This window comes from Nannospalax galili, unplaced genomic scaffold (genome assembly GCF_000622305.1).
Source record: "Nannospalax galili isolate Female #2095 unplaced genomic scaffold, S.galili_v1.0 scaffold724, whole genome shotgun sequence".
NCBI classification, from domain to species: domain Eukaryota; kingdom Metazoa; phylum Chordata; class Mammalia; order Rodentia; family Spalacidae; genus Nannospalax; species Nannospalax galili.
The window spans coordinates 394932-409703 of NW_008350617.1; the positions used below are offsets into that span (position 1 = coordinate 394932).

Genomic DNA, 14772 nt, shown 5'->3' on the forward strand with positions numbered 1-14772 from the left:
TGCAAGTGCACCAGTGTGGTGTAATTCCCATGGAAGTCAGAAGAAGGTGTCGGATCCCCTGGAACTGGAGTTACAGATGGTTGTTAGCTGCCATTTGGGTGCTAGGAATCGAACCCAGATCCTCTGCAAGAACAGTCAATGGTCTTAACAGCTGAGCTATCTCCAGCCCCTATTTTTATGTTTTTATCTTATTTATTTATTTATTTATTTATTTATTTATTATTTATTTATTTATTTATCTTTCTAAGAGAGTGTTTCCCTGTAGTCTCAGCTGGCCTGGAACACTATATGCAGACCAGGCTGGCCTTGAAATTCACAGAGATCCACCTATTTTTGCCTCCTGAGTGCTGGGATTAAAGGTATATGCCATCATACCCAGCTTTATTTGGTTTATTTTTTTATTATGTGTATGAGTGTTATGCCTGCATGTATGTAAGTGTACCTGCATTGTGCAATGCCCATGGAGGACAGACGAGAACACTGGATTCCCCTGGAACTGGAGTTAGGGATGGTTGTTAGCTGCCATGTGGGTGCTGGGATTCGAACCTGGGTCATCCACAAGAGCAGCCAGTGCTCTTAACCACTGAGTCATCCATCCCTCCAGCCCCAATTTTTTCTTTAATCTTTTTGAAACAGGGTCTTCTTGTAGCCCGTTGGCCTGGAACTTTCTATATAGACCAGGCTGTCCTTTATCTTACAGAGATCCTCCTGCCTGTGCCTCCCAAGTGCTGGAATTAAAGACATATGCCACCACCCTGGCTTCCTCTTTATTTTTGTTATTTGTTTATTTATTATTTATTTGTTTATTTACTTATTTATTCATCTTTTTGAGGCAGGGTCTCCCTGTAGCCACAGCTGACCTGGAACTCACTAAGTAGATCAGGCTGACTTTGAATTCACAGAGATCCCCCTGCCTCTGTCTCCCGAGTGCTGGGCTTAAAGGCATGTGCCAGCACACCCTTTTTATTTTTAATTATCTGTATATTTGTATCTGTGTGTAGGTTTGGGCTCATGAGTGCGGTGCCAGAAAAGGCCAAAAGAGGGCATCAGGTCTTCTGGAATTGGAGTTATAAGCAGTTGTGAACCACCTGATGTGCGTGCTGGGAACCAAATTCAGATTCTCAGGAGAGTAGCAAAGTGCTTTTAACAGCTTAGCCATCTTTCCAGCCTCAGGCATAGGGGTTTCTTGTCTGTCCTTTCAAGATGCAGCTGCAAAATATGAAACTTATTAGCTGCCATCTAGAATTGTCTCCTGGGCAATAGGGTACTCGACAATTTGTACCTCCACAATTCGCATAGCAATTATTCAACTCTTTTTTATTTTTTTCAGTGTCATTCTTTTTTGGTGTGTAGTACAGGATGTAAGGAGTTGGCTTGTTCTTGCTGTCCATGCAAGTCACAAACTGTTTAAATCTATAGGCAGTTCATTTTATCTTTCTTTGTAGAACCAGTCAGACTTTGGCCCTGGTATGTCTTGCCTACATAAGTTTGACAAGAGGTTGCCAGCCACTTTTATGGGTAAGTGCCTTGCAAAAGCAAACCCAAAAGAAAAGATTGTCTATTTTCCCAAATGGCTCATCCAGAAATCTTAGAATTGAGTTTTGTTGGCTCTAATTGGCCTAATTTAAGTTACATACTTCTCTCTCAACCAGTCATGATGATAGGGGCTTAGCATGTGTTGGCTAGTTTAAATCATTTAAGACCCATTCATGCCTGGAATGAAGGTTGTGGAATTCAAGGTTTTGCTAAGAAAAGAACAAGGGGGAAAGGATTCCAGGGAACAACAAACAAATCCAACTAACATGTACCTTATTATAGAGCAAAGGGCATAAGGGGCCTGGATGCATAGCCATGGGGAGTGTGGCTCCTAGGGAGGGACAGAGGCACTTGAGGTTAGGGATAGAGGAGCCAAGCTATTGCTTTGGGGTTTAGGCCTAGGTTACAACTTAATCTTGTTTTCTTAACAGGGTAACTTTTGCAATTGTGGGGCATTTGTGGGGACAGGGTAGGAAGGAAATTGGTACAACTGGCAACACTGGGTCCGTGTGTTGAAGAATTACCTAAATGCATAGATCTGGGTTCCTGGTTCCTTTGGAGCCCTTACAATGTTTGGGCGGAGGGTTAAAGAGGAAACTACTTGGGCCTGGAGAGATGGCTTAGTGGTTAAGAACACTGGCTGCTCTTGCAGAGAACGTTTTATTCCCAGCACTCACGTGGTGGCTAACAACCATCCCTAACTCCAGTTCCAGGGGTTTTGATGCCCTCTTCTGTCCTCCACAAGCACTGCATGACATGGATGCAGTTACATGCAGGCAAAACACTCATACACATATATTGAAATAAATAAAATTTTACAGAAAGAGGGAACTACCTATGAGCCACCCAGTGAGCTTCACCAGGGACCCTGATCCAGGAACAGGAGGCTGCTATAGAAGGTTAACTGTGAGACCCAAGTCCACCTGCTTCTTCATTGCCATGACCTTTGTCCAAGTCCCTGTCTTCTTTTGTTTTTTATATATGAATTAAAAAAATATTTTATTTATTATTTTTATTTTATGTGTATGAGTGTATTGCCTGTAATGCATATAAAAACACCTGTGTCCTGAAATGCCCATGGAGGTCAGAAGAGGGTATCAGATACCCTGGAACTGGAGTTACAGATGACTGTTAGCTGTCATGTGGGAGTTGGGAACTGAACCCAGGTCCTCTGCAAGAGCAGCTGCCCCATATTTTTTAAAAGATATTGAAATATAAACCCACTATTTTGGGGCAAATAATTTAGTGACTTTGTTTAGTATATTCACTGACCAACAGAACCATTACTACAATCTAACTTTAAAACATTTTCATTACTTCACAAAGAAACTGTATTTACATATCTGCTGGAACAGGCATGTAATCCCAGCTACTGGGATGACTGAGGCAGGAGGATTCCAAGTTCAAGGCCTGCCTAGACTATGGAGTGAATTTAATCAACTTGAAATTAGAAAACCTGGTGAGACACTGTCTCAAAATAAAAAGTAGCTAGTATGGTAGCATATGCCTTTAATCACACAATTAGGAGCTGAAATAGGAGGATTGCTTCAAGTTCTATGTCAGCCTGGGCTACATAGTGAGTACTTAGGTCATCCAGGGATACAGAACAAGACCCTGCCTCTAAACAAAAGTGCAAGGGAGTTAGGAATGTAGCAAGGTTGAAAGAGTTGAGCATGCATGGAGTCTTGGGTTCAGTCCCAGCACAGAGTAAGTCAAGCTTGGCAGAATACATACATACATATACGTATATATGTATACATATATATTAGTTCTTTACATATTCTTGGACACTGCTGAGATGGCTCAACAAATAAAGGCACTTGCCAAGCCTGAAGACCTGAGTTTGATCCCAGGAACCCACATCATGGAAAGAATCAATTCCCAAATATTGTCCTCTGACCTCCTTACCTGAGCCATAGTATGTGCCCCTCTCCACATATGTGCACACACAAATAAATTTTTGTTTGTTTGTTTTTTTTGAGACAGGGTCTCCCTGTAGCCCCAGCTGTCCTGGAACTCACTATGTAGACCAGGCTGCCCTCGAACTCACAGAGATCCTCCTGCCTCTGCCTCCCGAGTGCTGGGATTAAAAGGCTTATGCCACCACGCCCGGCTTAGGTGTGCATTTTTAAAAAATATTTTATGAGCTGGGTGTGGTGGCGCACGTCTTTAATCTCAGCACTCTGGAGGCAGAGGCAGGCGGATCTCTGTGAGTTCGAGGGCAGCCTGGTCTACATAGTGAGTTCCAGGACAGCTGGGGCTACAGGAAGACCCTGTCTCAAAAAGACAAAAAAAAAAGGACACCTGACTCAGGTTAGTTTAGTGGTAGTGCATGTGCTTAGCATACAGCAAGGCCTTGGGGTCCATCCTATTATCAAACAATCAAACAAAATACTCTTATTCCTCCCTCCCACCACACCCAAAGCCCACAAAAAACCAAAAAGCACCTGATACTATTTTCTGTTTACAGTTCTCCAGTGGAAGCTGGGTACGGTGGTGCATGCGTGCAATCCGGGTACCTGGGAAGCTAATGTAGGCTTGGCATGAATATAGAATCAGCATGAATTTGGACCAGCAAGATAGTTCAGTGGGTAAAATCACTTGCTGCCAAGTCTGCCTGCCTGAGTTCAATCCTAGGACCCATATGGGGGAAATACAGAACTGACTCCCGAAAGTTGTCCTCTGACCTCCATGTGGACTCATGACACATCCTACCCTTACTCCCAAAATACTAAAATTTTTTAAAATTTTTAAAAATTTTAAAAAGGGTTGCTCATTCAGCTCTGCAGTGAGTTCAAGGCCTTCCTTGGTTACATGAGACCCTGTCTCCAAGAAACAAAATAACTGAAGATTAAGAAAAAAAAAACTTTTTGGGGGGCTGGAGAGATGGCTCAGCAGTTAAGAGGACTGTCTGTTCTTGCAGAAGACCCAGATTTGATTCCCAGGACCCATATGGTGGTTAATAACTGTTTTTAACTCCAGTTCCAGGGGATCTGATGCCCTCTTCTGACCTCTGAGGGCACTGCGTGACATGGGTGCACTTACATACATGTAGGCAATACACTCACACACACAAAATAAAAAACAATAGTAAAATTTAAAAAAATGTTTCAAGGGCACATAGTTTGCACTTGGAATAATCCCAAAATTATTAACTATAATTAAGAAGTTCCTTCCTATTTTTTTTTTTGTCTTTTTGAGACAGGGTCTCCCTGTAGCCCCAGCTGTCCTGGAACTCAGTATGTAGACCAGGCTGGCCTTGAACTCACAGAGATCGACCTGCCTCTGCCTCCCGAGTGCTGGAATTAAAGGTGTGCACCACTATGCTTGGCTACACTTGCTTCTTAGCTGTTTCTTCATCCACAAATTCCACTTTTCTCCCCCCTCAGGTCATACGTTTCCTTTTGATTCTCAGATATATTTTACTGTTTTCAGATTTAGAGTCTATTCTTGCTACCTGGAAGTTTGATTAGTTCTCATTTAGTAGGTCTCAGTTCAAATGTCACCTTGTCCCACAGCCTTCCCTGGTCTCTTGTCACATTACCTCCACCATACCCATGGTTATTCTCAATCTTTCCTCCTTCCTTTGTTCCTTCATTCCTTCCCTTTCCCTCCCTCCCTCCCTCTTTCCTTCCTTTGTTCTTCCTTTTCTTTCTTCTTTTGAGACATGGTCTCACTATGTAGCTCTGGCTGGCTGGTCTGGAACTTGCTATGAAGACCAGACTGGCCTTAAATTCACAGAGCTCTGCCTGCCTCTGCCTCTTGAGTGCTGGGATGCACCACCATGCCTGACTGCACTGTTTCCTTAAATCCACAGCCGAATAAGACTATGAATGAATTTCTCCCTCATCAGCCTACGTAACAATATCTGGCATGCTGAAAACTGGCCAGGAGGGAAGAAACTTGTAGCTCAGTTTCAGTTTGAGTTTTCTATATACTGTGACCAAAGTATGTGGTGTTTTCAGCAATAGGATCTTAAGAGGAGCACTATACACCCATGTACATTGTTTCTCTTTAAATATTAAAAAGAAATTTTTATTTATTATTTTTATTTTACATGTATGAGTGTATTACCTACATGTAGGTAAGTACACCTGCGTCATACAATGCCTGCAGAGGACAGAAGAGGCCATTGGATCCCCTGGAACTAGAGTTACGGACAGTTGTTAGCTGCCATGTGGGTTCTGGGATTTGAAACCGGGTCTTCTGCAAGAACAACCAGTATTTTTAACTGCTGAGCCATCTCTCCAGCTCCCAATATATGCATATAATGTGTAGTAAGTAAATCAGAGTAACTGGCATATGACTTTAGACATTCAAAATCCTTTATTACCTATTTTGAAATATTTCATAATTGTTGTTAACAATAGTTTCCTATTGACACACTGTTCTGTTTTCTTCACTGATCTAAAATTTCCTTTTATAGTTAATTATTATAATCTTTAAGCACTCACCATAGCACTTTTCATACATTAATTAATGAAGAGGTATGCTGTTAATGTCTACCGATGGGCTGTCTGAATCTTTGACTTGTGTTTGATTTCCAGCTGGAGGATTTCCAGCTGCCAACCTGAACTGAGAAAAGCAGGAGTGCATCATTGCTTAGTATCTGTCATACTGGTTGTGCTGGTTAGCTTTTATTGTCAACTTGACACAATTCCAGAGTCACCTGGGAAGAGGGAACCTCAATTGAAGAATTACCTAGATCCATTGGTCTGTGACCATGTTGGTAAGGAGTTGTCTCCACTGATGATGGATGTGGGAGGGCCCAGTCCATTGTGGGCGGTGCCACCCCAGGCAGGTGGACCTGGATTGTATAAAATAGCCAGCTGAGCAAGGGTGTGAGGGGAGGGCAATAAGCTTTGTTCCTCCATGACTTCTGCTGTGAACTCCTGACTTGAGTTCCTGCTCTGACTTCCCTCCATGATGACTTGTGACCTGGAAGTGTAAGATGAAATAACCTTCTCTTCCCCAAGTTCCTTTTGGTCATGGTGTTTATTGTAGTAACAGAAAACAAACTAAGACACTACTTTGGTAGTAACTTCAAGAACACCGATAAAACAAAAATATAGTGAAACAATTCAGAACCCTGAATTTTGGTTCCTTTGTGTGTGTAATTGGAAGTTTATATAATTCAATCTTCAAAAATGGTTGTGTAAAAGCAATCAGTAGCATTTCTAAATACTCCTTAATTAATGTTGTTCAGCCTACAACCATTACATTTTTTCAGATTAGAGTACTGCAGCATGCACAGGAAGGTTAAATAACTTGTTGAAGGTTGCAGAGCTAATAAACTACTCCAAAGCATTTCTTGAGAACACAAAGTGCCTGAAAGATAGGTGGCGTTCAACTATAAAGAACACACACCTATCACTTTTAAAAAATATAAAAGGCGGCCAGGCGTGGTGGCTCACACCTTTAATCCCAACACTCGGGAGGCAGAGGCAGGTGGATCTCTGGGAGTTCTAGGCCAGCCTGATCTCCACAGTGAATCCAGGACAGCAGGAGCTACAGGGAGACCCTGTCTCAAAAAGACCCCCCCTAAAAAAATATATATGGCAAACATTTTAACATTAAAAATATACACAAGAGTGAAATTAACTCTTGAACGTTCGCTCACAATCCCGATAAAATAAATGCTTCCACTTCCCCTGGGTGGTTACATGAGCGTCCAACCTTTCGTAATAAGTTGAGCCATCCCGCTTTCCGTCGTTCCCCGCGTCCTGCCACAAGGCTTTTTGGGAATTGTAGTCTCTGAGTCCGCCGGCTCCGGCGGCAGCTGCAGCACTTATTAGACGAATGTACTACAGAGTAGCGAGCAGGTCCTGCGGCTCTTCCGCATTGACTGCTCCCTCTCTGCACCCGCCTCAGTTATCATGGCCGCTCCCTTGGCTCTGGCGCTGGTGGTGGCCGTGACTGTGCGGGCGGCCTTGTTTCGCTCCAGTCTAGCTGAATTCATTTCCGAGCGGGTGGAAGTGGTGTCCCCACTGAGCTCTTGGAAGAGAGGTGAGGTCACTGGCTGGCGAGGGCGGCCAGGCCGGGCCCGCGCTGTCCTGGCCTCTGTGAATGGGAGGCGGAGGCAGTAGCCGCCAGAGCGTGGTCCTGAGGAAATGACCCGCGTCTGGAACGTTTGGCTAGCTGAGGGCGGAGCGTGCTGCAGCTGGGGTGTGCAGTGCTAGCCGGGCCACGGACCACCCGAGGGGTGTATGTCAGAGGGGGCGTGTCCCACTGTCCGGAATCAGGAGCGGGATCCGTGGAAAGATGGGGTTAAGGAGGGGCTGTGTGCAGTGGGAATTGTGGGGTGTCGGGGTTGGGCGCTAGACAGTTCCCCACCGAAGAGCAAGATTTGTGGGGGGCGAGGGTGCCTCTTAGCAAGGAAAGTGTCTTATGTGCTTAGGTCGCCTCTGCTCAGTCCAGGACTTGCAGTGAAGTTTTTATTATTTTACACATACGCACACACGCACACGCAGTGAAGTTTTTATTTTACACACACACACGCACGCATGCACGCACGCAGTCACGTTCTTCATTAAACCTTATTTCATGCTAGCATCTATAACAAGTCACAGAAGTTGGGGTGGAAGAGCCACAGGCCAAACAAAGTATTTATAATTTCCTTAGTGCTCTGACCCTGAGTTAACTGCCTCTTCTTTTCCCAGAATGGACTCTCGATGGACTAGGTTTGGGAAAATTTAGAAAAGAGAGTTCCAGGAGGCAGAAGGCAAAGAAATATTTGGGGGTGTGAAATATCCAAAATCGGGAAGATGTGGGTTAGGGTAGGGCTAGAGTTTGATTTTCTAAAAAAAAATTACTTTTTATTATTCGTTGGTGGTGTATGTGCATATGCAGAGACAAGAGGAGGATGCAGGGTGTTTTCCTCCATCATTCTTTACCCCCAAACAGGGTCTCTCACTGAACTTAGGCTGTTTCTATTAGGCTGACTGGCTGGCCAAGAGCTCCAGCCCTGCGATCCTGGGGTTATAGACATGCATGGTCATGCCCGGCATTTTTTATGTGGGTGCTGGGGATTTGAATTCAGGTCTTCATGCTTGTGCAGGGAGTGCCCTTAGCCACTGACACTGAACCCACTGTCCAGCCTGAGTTAAGACTTTTAAAGTCTTTTTTTTTTTTTTTTGGTTTTTTTGAGGCAGGGTCTCCCTGTAGTCCCTGGTCTGGAACTCACTATGTAGACCAGGCTAGCCTTGAACTCATAGAGCTCCACCTGCCTCTGCCTCCTGAGTGCTGGGATTAAAGGTGTGAGCCACCAACACCCTGCTAAAAGTCTTTTTTTTTTTTTTACAAAATTTTAATTATTTAGTGTATGTGTAGGTATGCACAGGCTTGTGTGGCGGATCAGAGGACAACTTGGGAAATCTCCCTTTCCACCATGTGGGTCCTAGGGATTGAACTCTGGTTGTCAGGCTTGGGAGTAAGGACTTTTATCCTCTGAGCCATCTTGCCAGTCCAGTATTTAAAACTAAAATACATTGCACATACACATATACATAAAACTATAAACAGCTTAATTTTTTTTTTTCTTGGTCTTTTTGAGACAGGGTCTCCCTGTAGTCCCAGCTGTCCTGGAACTCACTATGTAGACCAGGCTGGCCTTGAACTCACAGAGATCTGCCTGTCTTTGCCTCCCGTGTGGAGTGCTGGGATTAAAGGCGTGCACCACCATGCCCAACCAGCTTAATTTTTATGAACCATATGTACATGTGTAACCAGCAGTCAGGTCAAAAATATCAGCTCCAGGCCAGTGTGATGGCATATACCCATAATCCCAGCACTTGGAAGGCAAAGGCTGAGGGATCTCAGTGAGCTTGAGGCCAGTGTGGTCTACATGGTGAGTTTCTGGCCAGCTGGGGCTACAGGGAGACTCTGTTCCAAAAAGGAAAAAAAAAAAAAAAAAAAAAAGATAACACCATCAAACTGTATTGTATGAAAATTGAAAAAATTCAAAAATCAAAACAAAACCAACCCAACATCAGCTCCTTGGAAGTCTCTTTTGTATTCTCACACTATTTTTGAGATACCATCTCTTCTATAGCCCGGGATGGGATCAAATTCATGGTGATCCTGCCTCAGTCTTCCTAGTGCTGGGATTGCAGGGTGAGCCACCACATTTGACTTTGTTCTCAAACTTGAATGCTAGAGTTTTAATAAATATTTGAGGTCATAAACTTCTTTTTACATTTATTTTGCATGTGCACATGTGTGTGCTGCACAGGTGCTATGGTGTGCAGGTGTGGAGGTCAGAGGACAACTTTGGGGAGTTTTTTTTTTTTTCACTGTCTGGGTTCTGGGTTCTCAGGCTTGGGGGCCAAGTGCGTAAGTGCTGAGCTGAAGTTTCTCAAAGTACTTAGTTTATGTCAAGGAGTATGGTAAGCCTTTTGTGTGCCTTTTCTCACTCTTAGTCCTCACAGTAATTCTTTGTGATGGGTGGTAGTATTTCCCCCACTTTACACATAAGAAAACTGAAATTAAAGAATTTGTCAGGGCTGGAGAGATAGCGCAGCAGTTAAGAACACTGACTGTTCTTGAAGAAGACCCGGGTTTGAATCCCAGCACCCACATGGCAGCTAACAACTGTCTGTAACTCCAGTTCCAAGGATCCGACAGTCTCCTGTCCTCTGCGGGCATTGCACGACATGGGTGCACCTACCTACGTGCAGGCAATATACACGTACACATAAGATAAAAATAATAAAATATTAAAAAAGAAAGAAAAGAATTTGTCTAAGTTTCCCAGTTGGTGAATGGAAGTAAAAATGGTAATTCATGGGTGAGATGATACTTGGGTTTGATATCTTTGCATGTAATTTGTTGTTGAAATGAAACTACTTGATTCCTGTTCTCTTATGGATAGCAGAATGCCCAAGGCACTGTTGGATCCTTCTTCCACACTCCTAGTGCGTGATAACATGCTTGTATTAAGAATGTTTCTTGGTCTAGCATGGTGGCGCACGCCTTTAATCCCAGCACTCGGGAGGCAGAGGCAGGTGGATCTCAGTGAGTTCGAGGCCAGCCTGGTCTACATAGCAAGTTCCAGATCAGCTGGGGCTACAGGGAGACCCTGTCTCAAAAAGACCAAAAAAAAAAAAAAGAATGTTTCTCATGCAGGGCTCAGTAGCACACACCTTTGATCCCAGCACTCGGGAGGCAGAAGCAGGCAGAGCTCTGTGAATTCAAGGCCACCCTGGTCTACATAGTGAGTTCTCAAAAAGACCAAAAAAAAAAAAAAAATGTTTCTCAGAACCAGGTGTGGTGGCACAGGCTGTAATCCCAGCACCTGTGAGACTGAGGCGGGAAGATAAGCTTGAGACCAGCCTGGGCTCCATATTGAGTTCAGGCCAGCTGGGCCTGACTCAAAAACCCTGACTCAAAAACAAAAAACAAAAGTTATTTCTCACCTTATATAAAAATTGTTTGTTTAAAGCTGGTCTATAGTGTTATGAGGTTCTTGAAGGACTTTGTTTACTCCTGGATTCCTTGGAGCCTGTCATAGAGCAGGTGTGTGTTACTATTGAATAATATGGAACAGATGAAAGTGTAAGATGTGTTTTTTATAGGACAGGTAGGTTGAAGGATTCAAAAACAAGGCGACGTTGTTGTAGTGACAAGATTTCCTTCCCTTTTTTTTGGAGACAGGGCCTCACTATGTAGCCCTGGCTGGCCTAGAATACACTATGTAGATCAGGCTGACCTTGAACTCATAGAGTCCTCCTGCATCTGCCTCTGGGAGTACTGGGATTAAAGGTTTGTGCCACCATACTTGGCCTTTTGGCCTTATTTTTTGAGATAAGGTCTCTCACTGAACCTGGAACTCACTGATTAAGCTAGACTGGTGGCCAGCAAACCCTAGAGAGCCTCCTGTCTCTGCCTCCCCAACTCTAGGATTACAGGTGTGTGCTGCCACACCAAGCCTTTTAACATGTATGCTGTTGAACTTCTCATACTTGCAAGGCAAGAACTTTACTAAGCATCTCTCCAGCCCCTTCACCGCACTTTTTTTTTGAGATATGGTCTCATAGATTCCATGCTGGCCTGGAACTCATTTTATAGCCAAGAATGACCTTGAGGTTCTGATCCACCTGCTGCCACCTTCCCAGGGTTAGAATTACAGGTGTGCACCACCATGTTTTGGTTTTATGTGGTACTTGAGATTGACCCCTGAGTTTCATGAGTGCTAGACCAAGCACTCTACCAACTGAGTGATAGCCCCAGCCCACCTGGTGGGTTCTAAGTCAGGGTATTATCTGTTCTTTGATATACACATAACAATGTTTGTGGCTTAGGTCTGTAATCTCAGCACCTAGAGGTTGATGCAAGAGGAGTGCCACCAGTTTGTAGGCCAGCCTGGGCCATATTGTGAGTTCTAGGCCAGCCTGGGCCATAGAATGAGATCCTGCCTCAAAAAACAAACAGGGCTGAGGAGAAGACTCAGTGAGTAAAAGTGCTCACTCAAGTATGAGGACCTGAGTTCAAATCTCCATAACCCACATAAACACTGCTTGCATAGTGAGAGTGGCGGTAGTTTAGCACTCTTACAGGGGTGGTAGGAGGCAGAGATGAGAGTCTCAGGAAGCTTGAGGGCCAGCTGGCCTGGTATATGCATCTAGCCTGGTGGATTCAGTGGCTGACTACCAGAGATCATGTCTCAAAGTAGAAAATGAGGGCTGATACCCAGGTTTGTCCTTTGACCACCGCATGTGTGGAGTGGCGTGGCATACTCATACTCACATTCATACACATGTAAGCACACACAAATTCACGTTACACACACACACACAAATAAAATAGAAACAAATGGACCAGCAAAATGGCTCAGTAGGAAAAGGCACTTGCTGGCAAGCCTGACGACCTGAGTATGATCCCTAGAACCCACATTGTGGAAGGAAAACTGACTTCCATAAGTTGTCCTCTGACTTCCACATATGCATCATGGCACACGTGTGTGCAGCACACATACTCAATAAATAAATGTAAAAATATATTTGACCAGGCTGGCCTCGAACTCACAGAGATCCATCTGCCTCTGCCTCCCAAGTGCTGGGATTAAAGGCGTGTGCCACCACACCTGGCCCTTTTTGTGAGGAGAATATAAAGGACAGGCATGAGTTTATGCAAAAGCTTAGAATTACAAGCCCTAGGCAGACAACTAGAAGAAGCCAGACATCTAAAAAGAAAGATTTATTTTATTTATAGTTTTGTTCTTATTATTATTTAAAATTTTGTGTGTGTGTGTGTGTGTGTGTGTGTGTGTGTGTGTCTGTGTCTGTGTCTGTGACTGTGTACATGAGTGCAGGTGCCCTCAGAGGCCCTAAGGCATTAGATCTCACAGGGACTGGAGTTACAGGCAGTTGTGAACCGCCCAACATGGTTGCTGGGAGTTGAACTTTGGTCTTCTGGAAGAACAACAAGTGCATTTAACTACTGAGCTATCTCTCTAGACTCAGTTTATTTCTGAATCAAAGCTCATTAAAATCCCTTGACAGACTCACAGGAGCATCTCTGTCTGGCTTATTGGACTTCTTGAATTTTTCCCTCTGGCCGTCAAGGCTTGACTTGGAGAGTGATGAGCCCAGGATTTGCTCTGGACACCTTGATAGCTGTTGAAGTGGCTAGAATTACAGTGTGAGGTCTCGGATGGGTTTTGAATCCTGAAGCACAGTCACCTGCCCTGTCCTCATAAGATTCTTTAGGATCCCTTCGTAGTTGCCACATGTTACTGGGGAAATTAGGGTTCCCCCTTTTGGGGGCTCTTAGTCTAATGAGAATAAAATAATAAAAGAATTTAAAAACAAAATTGGAAGGAAGCTCAAGAACAATTTCATTAGCATTTGAGGGAAAAACAACAGGACAGGCAAGCTGTAACGTGGTAGCGGCTGGGAGATGGGGAAGGGAAAGAGAAAGCCATGCTGTTGGTAAGCAGCCATGCAGACGAGCAGCTGCTTGGTGCAAGGGTGAGGGAAGCTTCAGAGTCTCAGAAATCCCAGTGTCAGCAAAAGCTGCTCTGGATCCGACTAGGACCCAAAAGGAAAAGAAAAGAAGGGAAGGGAAAAAGGATGTCTGTGTCTGCTTTTCATCTCACCGTAGGAGCACCAGGATTACAGACACACACTACTGTGTATGGTTTTCATGTGGGTTCTGGGGATTTGAACCTGGGTTCTCATGCTTAGACAGCATATGCTTTACTCCCTGAGCCATCACTCCAACCCCATCAGTTGTGGCTTATTTCATCATAATTTTTTGATGTGTATGAGTGTATTGCCTGCATGTGTGTAAGTGCACTCATGTTGTGCAATGCTCAAGGAGATCAGAAGAAAGTGTCAGATCCCTTGGCATCACAGATGGTTGTTAGCTACCATGTGGGTGCCGGGAATCGAACCCGGGTCTTCTGCAAGGGCAATCAGTGCTCTTAACCATTGAGCCATCTCTCCAGCCCCCTATTTTATCATAATTTTATGTGGCATGGGTGAATCATCATATCAGTTTGGACCTATGGATATTTATTGTATTTTCAGATTGTAATCCATGTTGCTCAGATCACTTTCGTTTTCTCCATTAGGACCTCTTTCAGGTTGACTCCTTTGCCACCCCTACCTCCACCCCCTTCTGGAACTGAAGGACATGTTCCATATTTGTACTGTATTTTCTTGGCCCAGCTCTGCAACTGAATTTTTATTTTTTGCTTTTTATTTATTTTTATTTTATTTTTTTGGTCTTTTTGAGACAGGGTTTCCCTGTAGCCCCAGCTGGCCTGGATTCACTATGTAGACCAGGCTGGCCTCGAACTCACAGAGATCCATCTGCCTCTGCCTCTTGAATGCTGGGACTAAAGGCGTGGGCCACTACACCCAGCATTGCTTTTTATTTTTTGGTCTTTTTGAGACATGGTCTCCCTGTAGCCCCAGCTTTCCTGGAACTCACTATGTAGACCAGGCTGTCCTTGAACTCACAAAGATCCGCCTGCCTCTGCCTTCCAAGTGCTGGGATTAAAGGCATGCGCCACCATGCCTGGTTGCTTTTTATTTTTTTTATTTTTTATTTTTTTTAATTTTTAAAAATGATTTATTTAATAACAACATACCTGCATGTCTGTGAGTGCACCCGTGTCGTGCAATGCTGTGGAGGTCAGAAGAGAGCTTCAGATTCCCCTGGAAGTGGAGTTAAGGATGGTTTGTAGCCGCCATGTGGGTGCTGGGAATCAAACCCAGGTCATCTGCAAGGGCA

At 44.2% G+C, this 14772-nt stretch overlaps 1 protein-coding gene across 1 annotated transcript in view; it reads left to right on the top strand.

The window, feature by feature from the left end:
* The first annotated feature begins 7230 nt into the window (after positions 1 to 7230).
* Positions 7231 to 14772, top strand: part of Pigu (phosphatidylinositol glycan anchor biosynthesis class U) — a 109856-nt gene continuing 102314 nt past the window's right edge. The window contains exon 1 of the mRNA XM_008847888.2: positions 7231 to 7542. Within this exon, the coding sequence (XP_008846110.1) occupies positions 7413 to 7542 (130 nt within the window). The 5' untranslated portion in view covers positions 7231 to 7412. The remainder of the gene's footprint in view (positions 7543 to 14772) is intronic.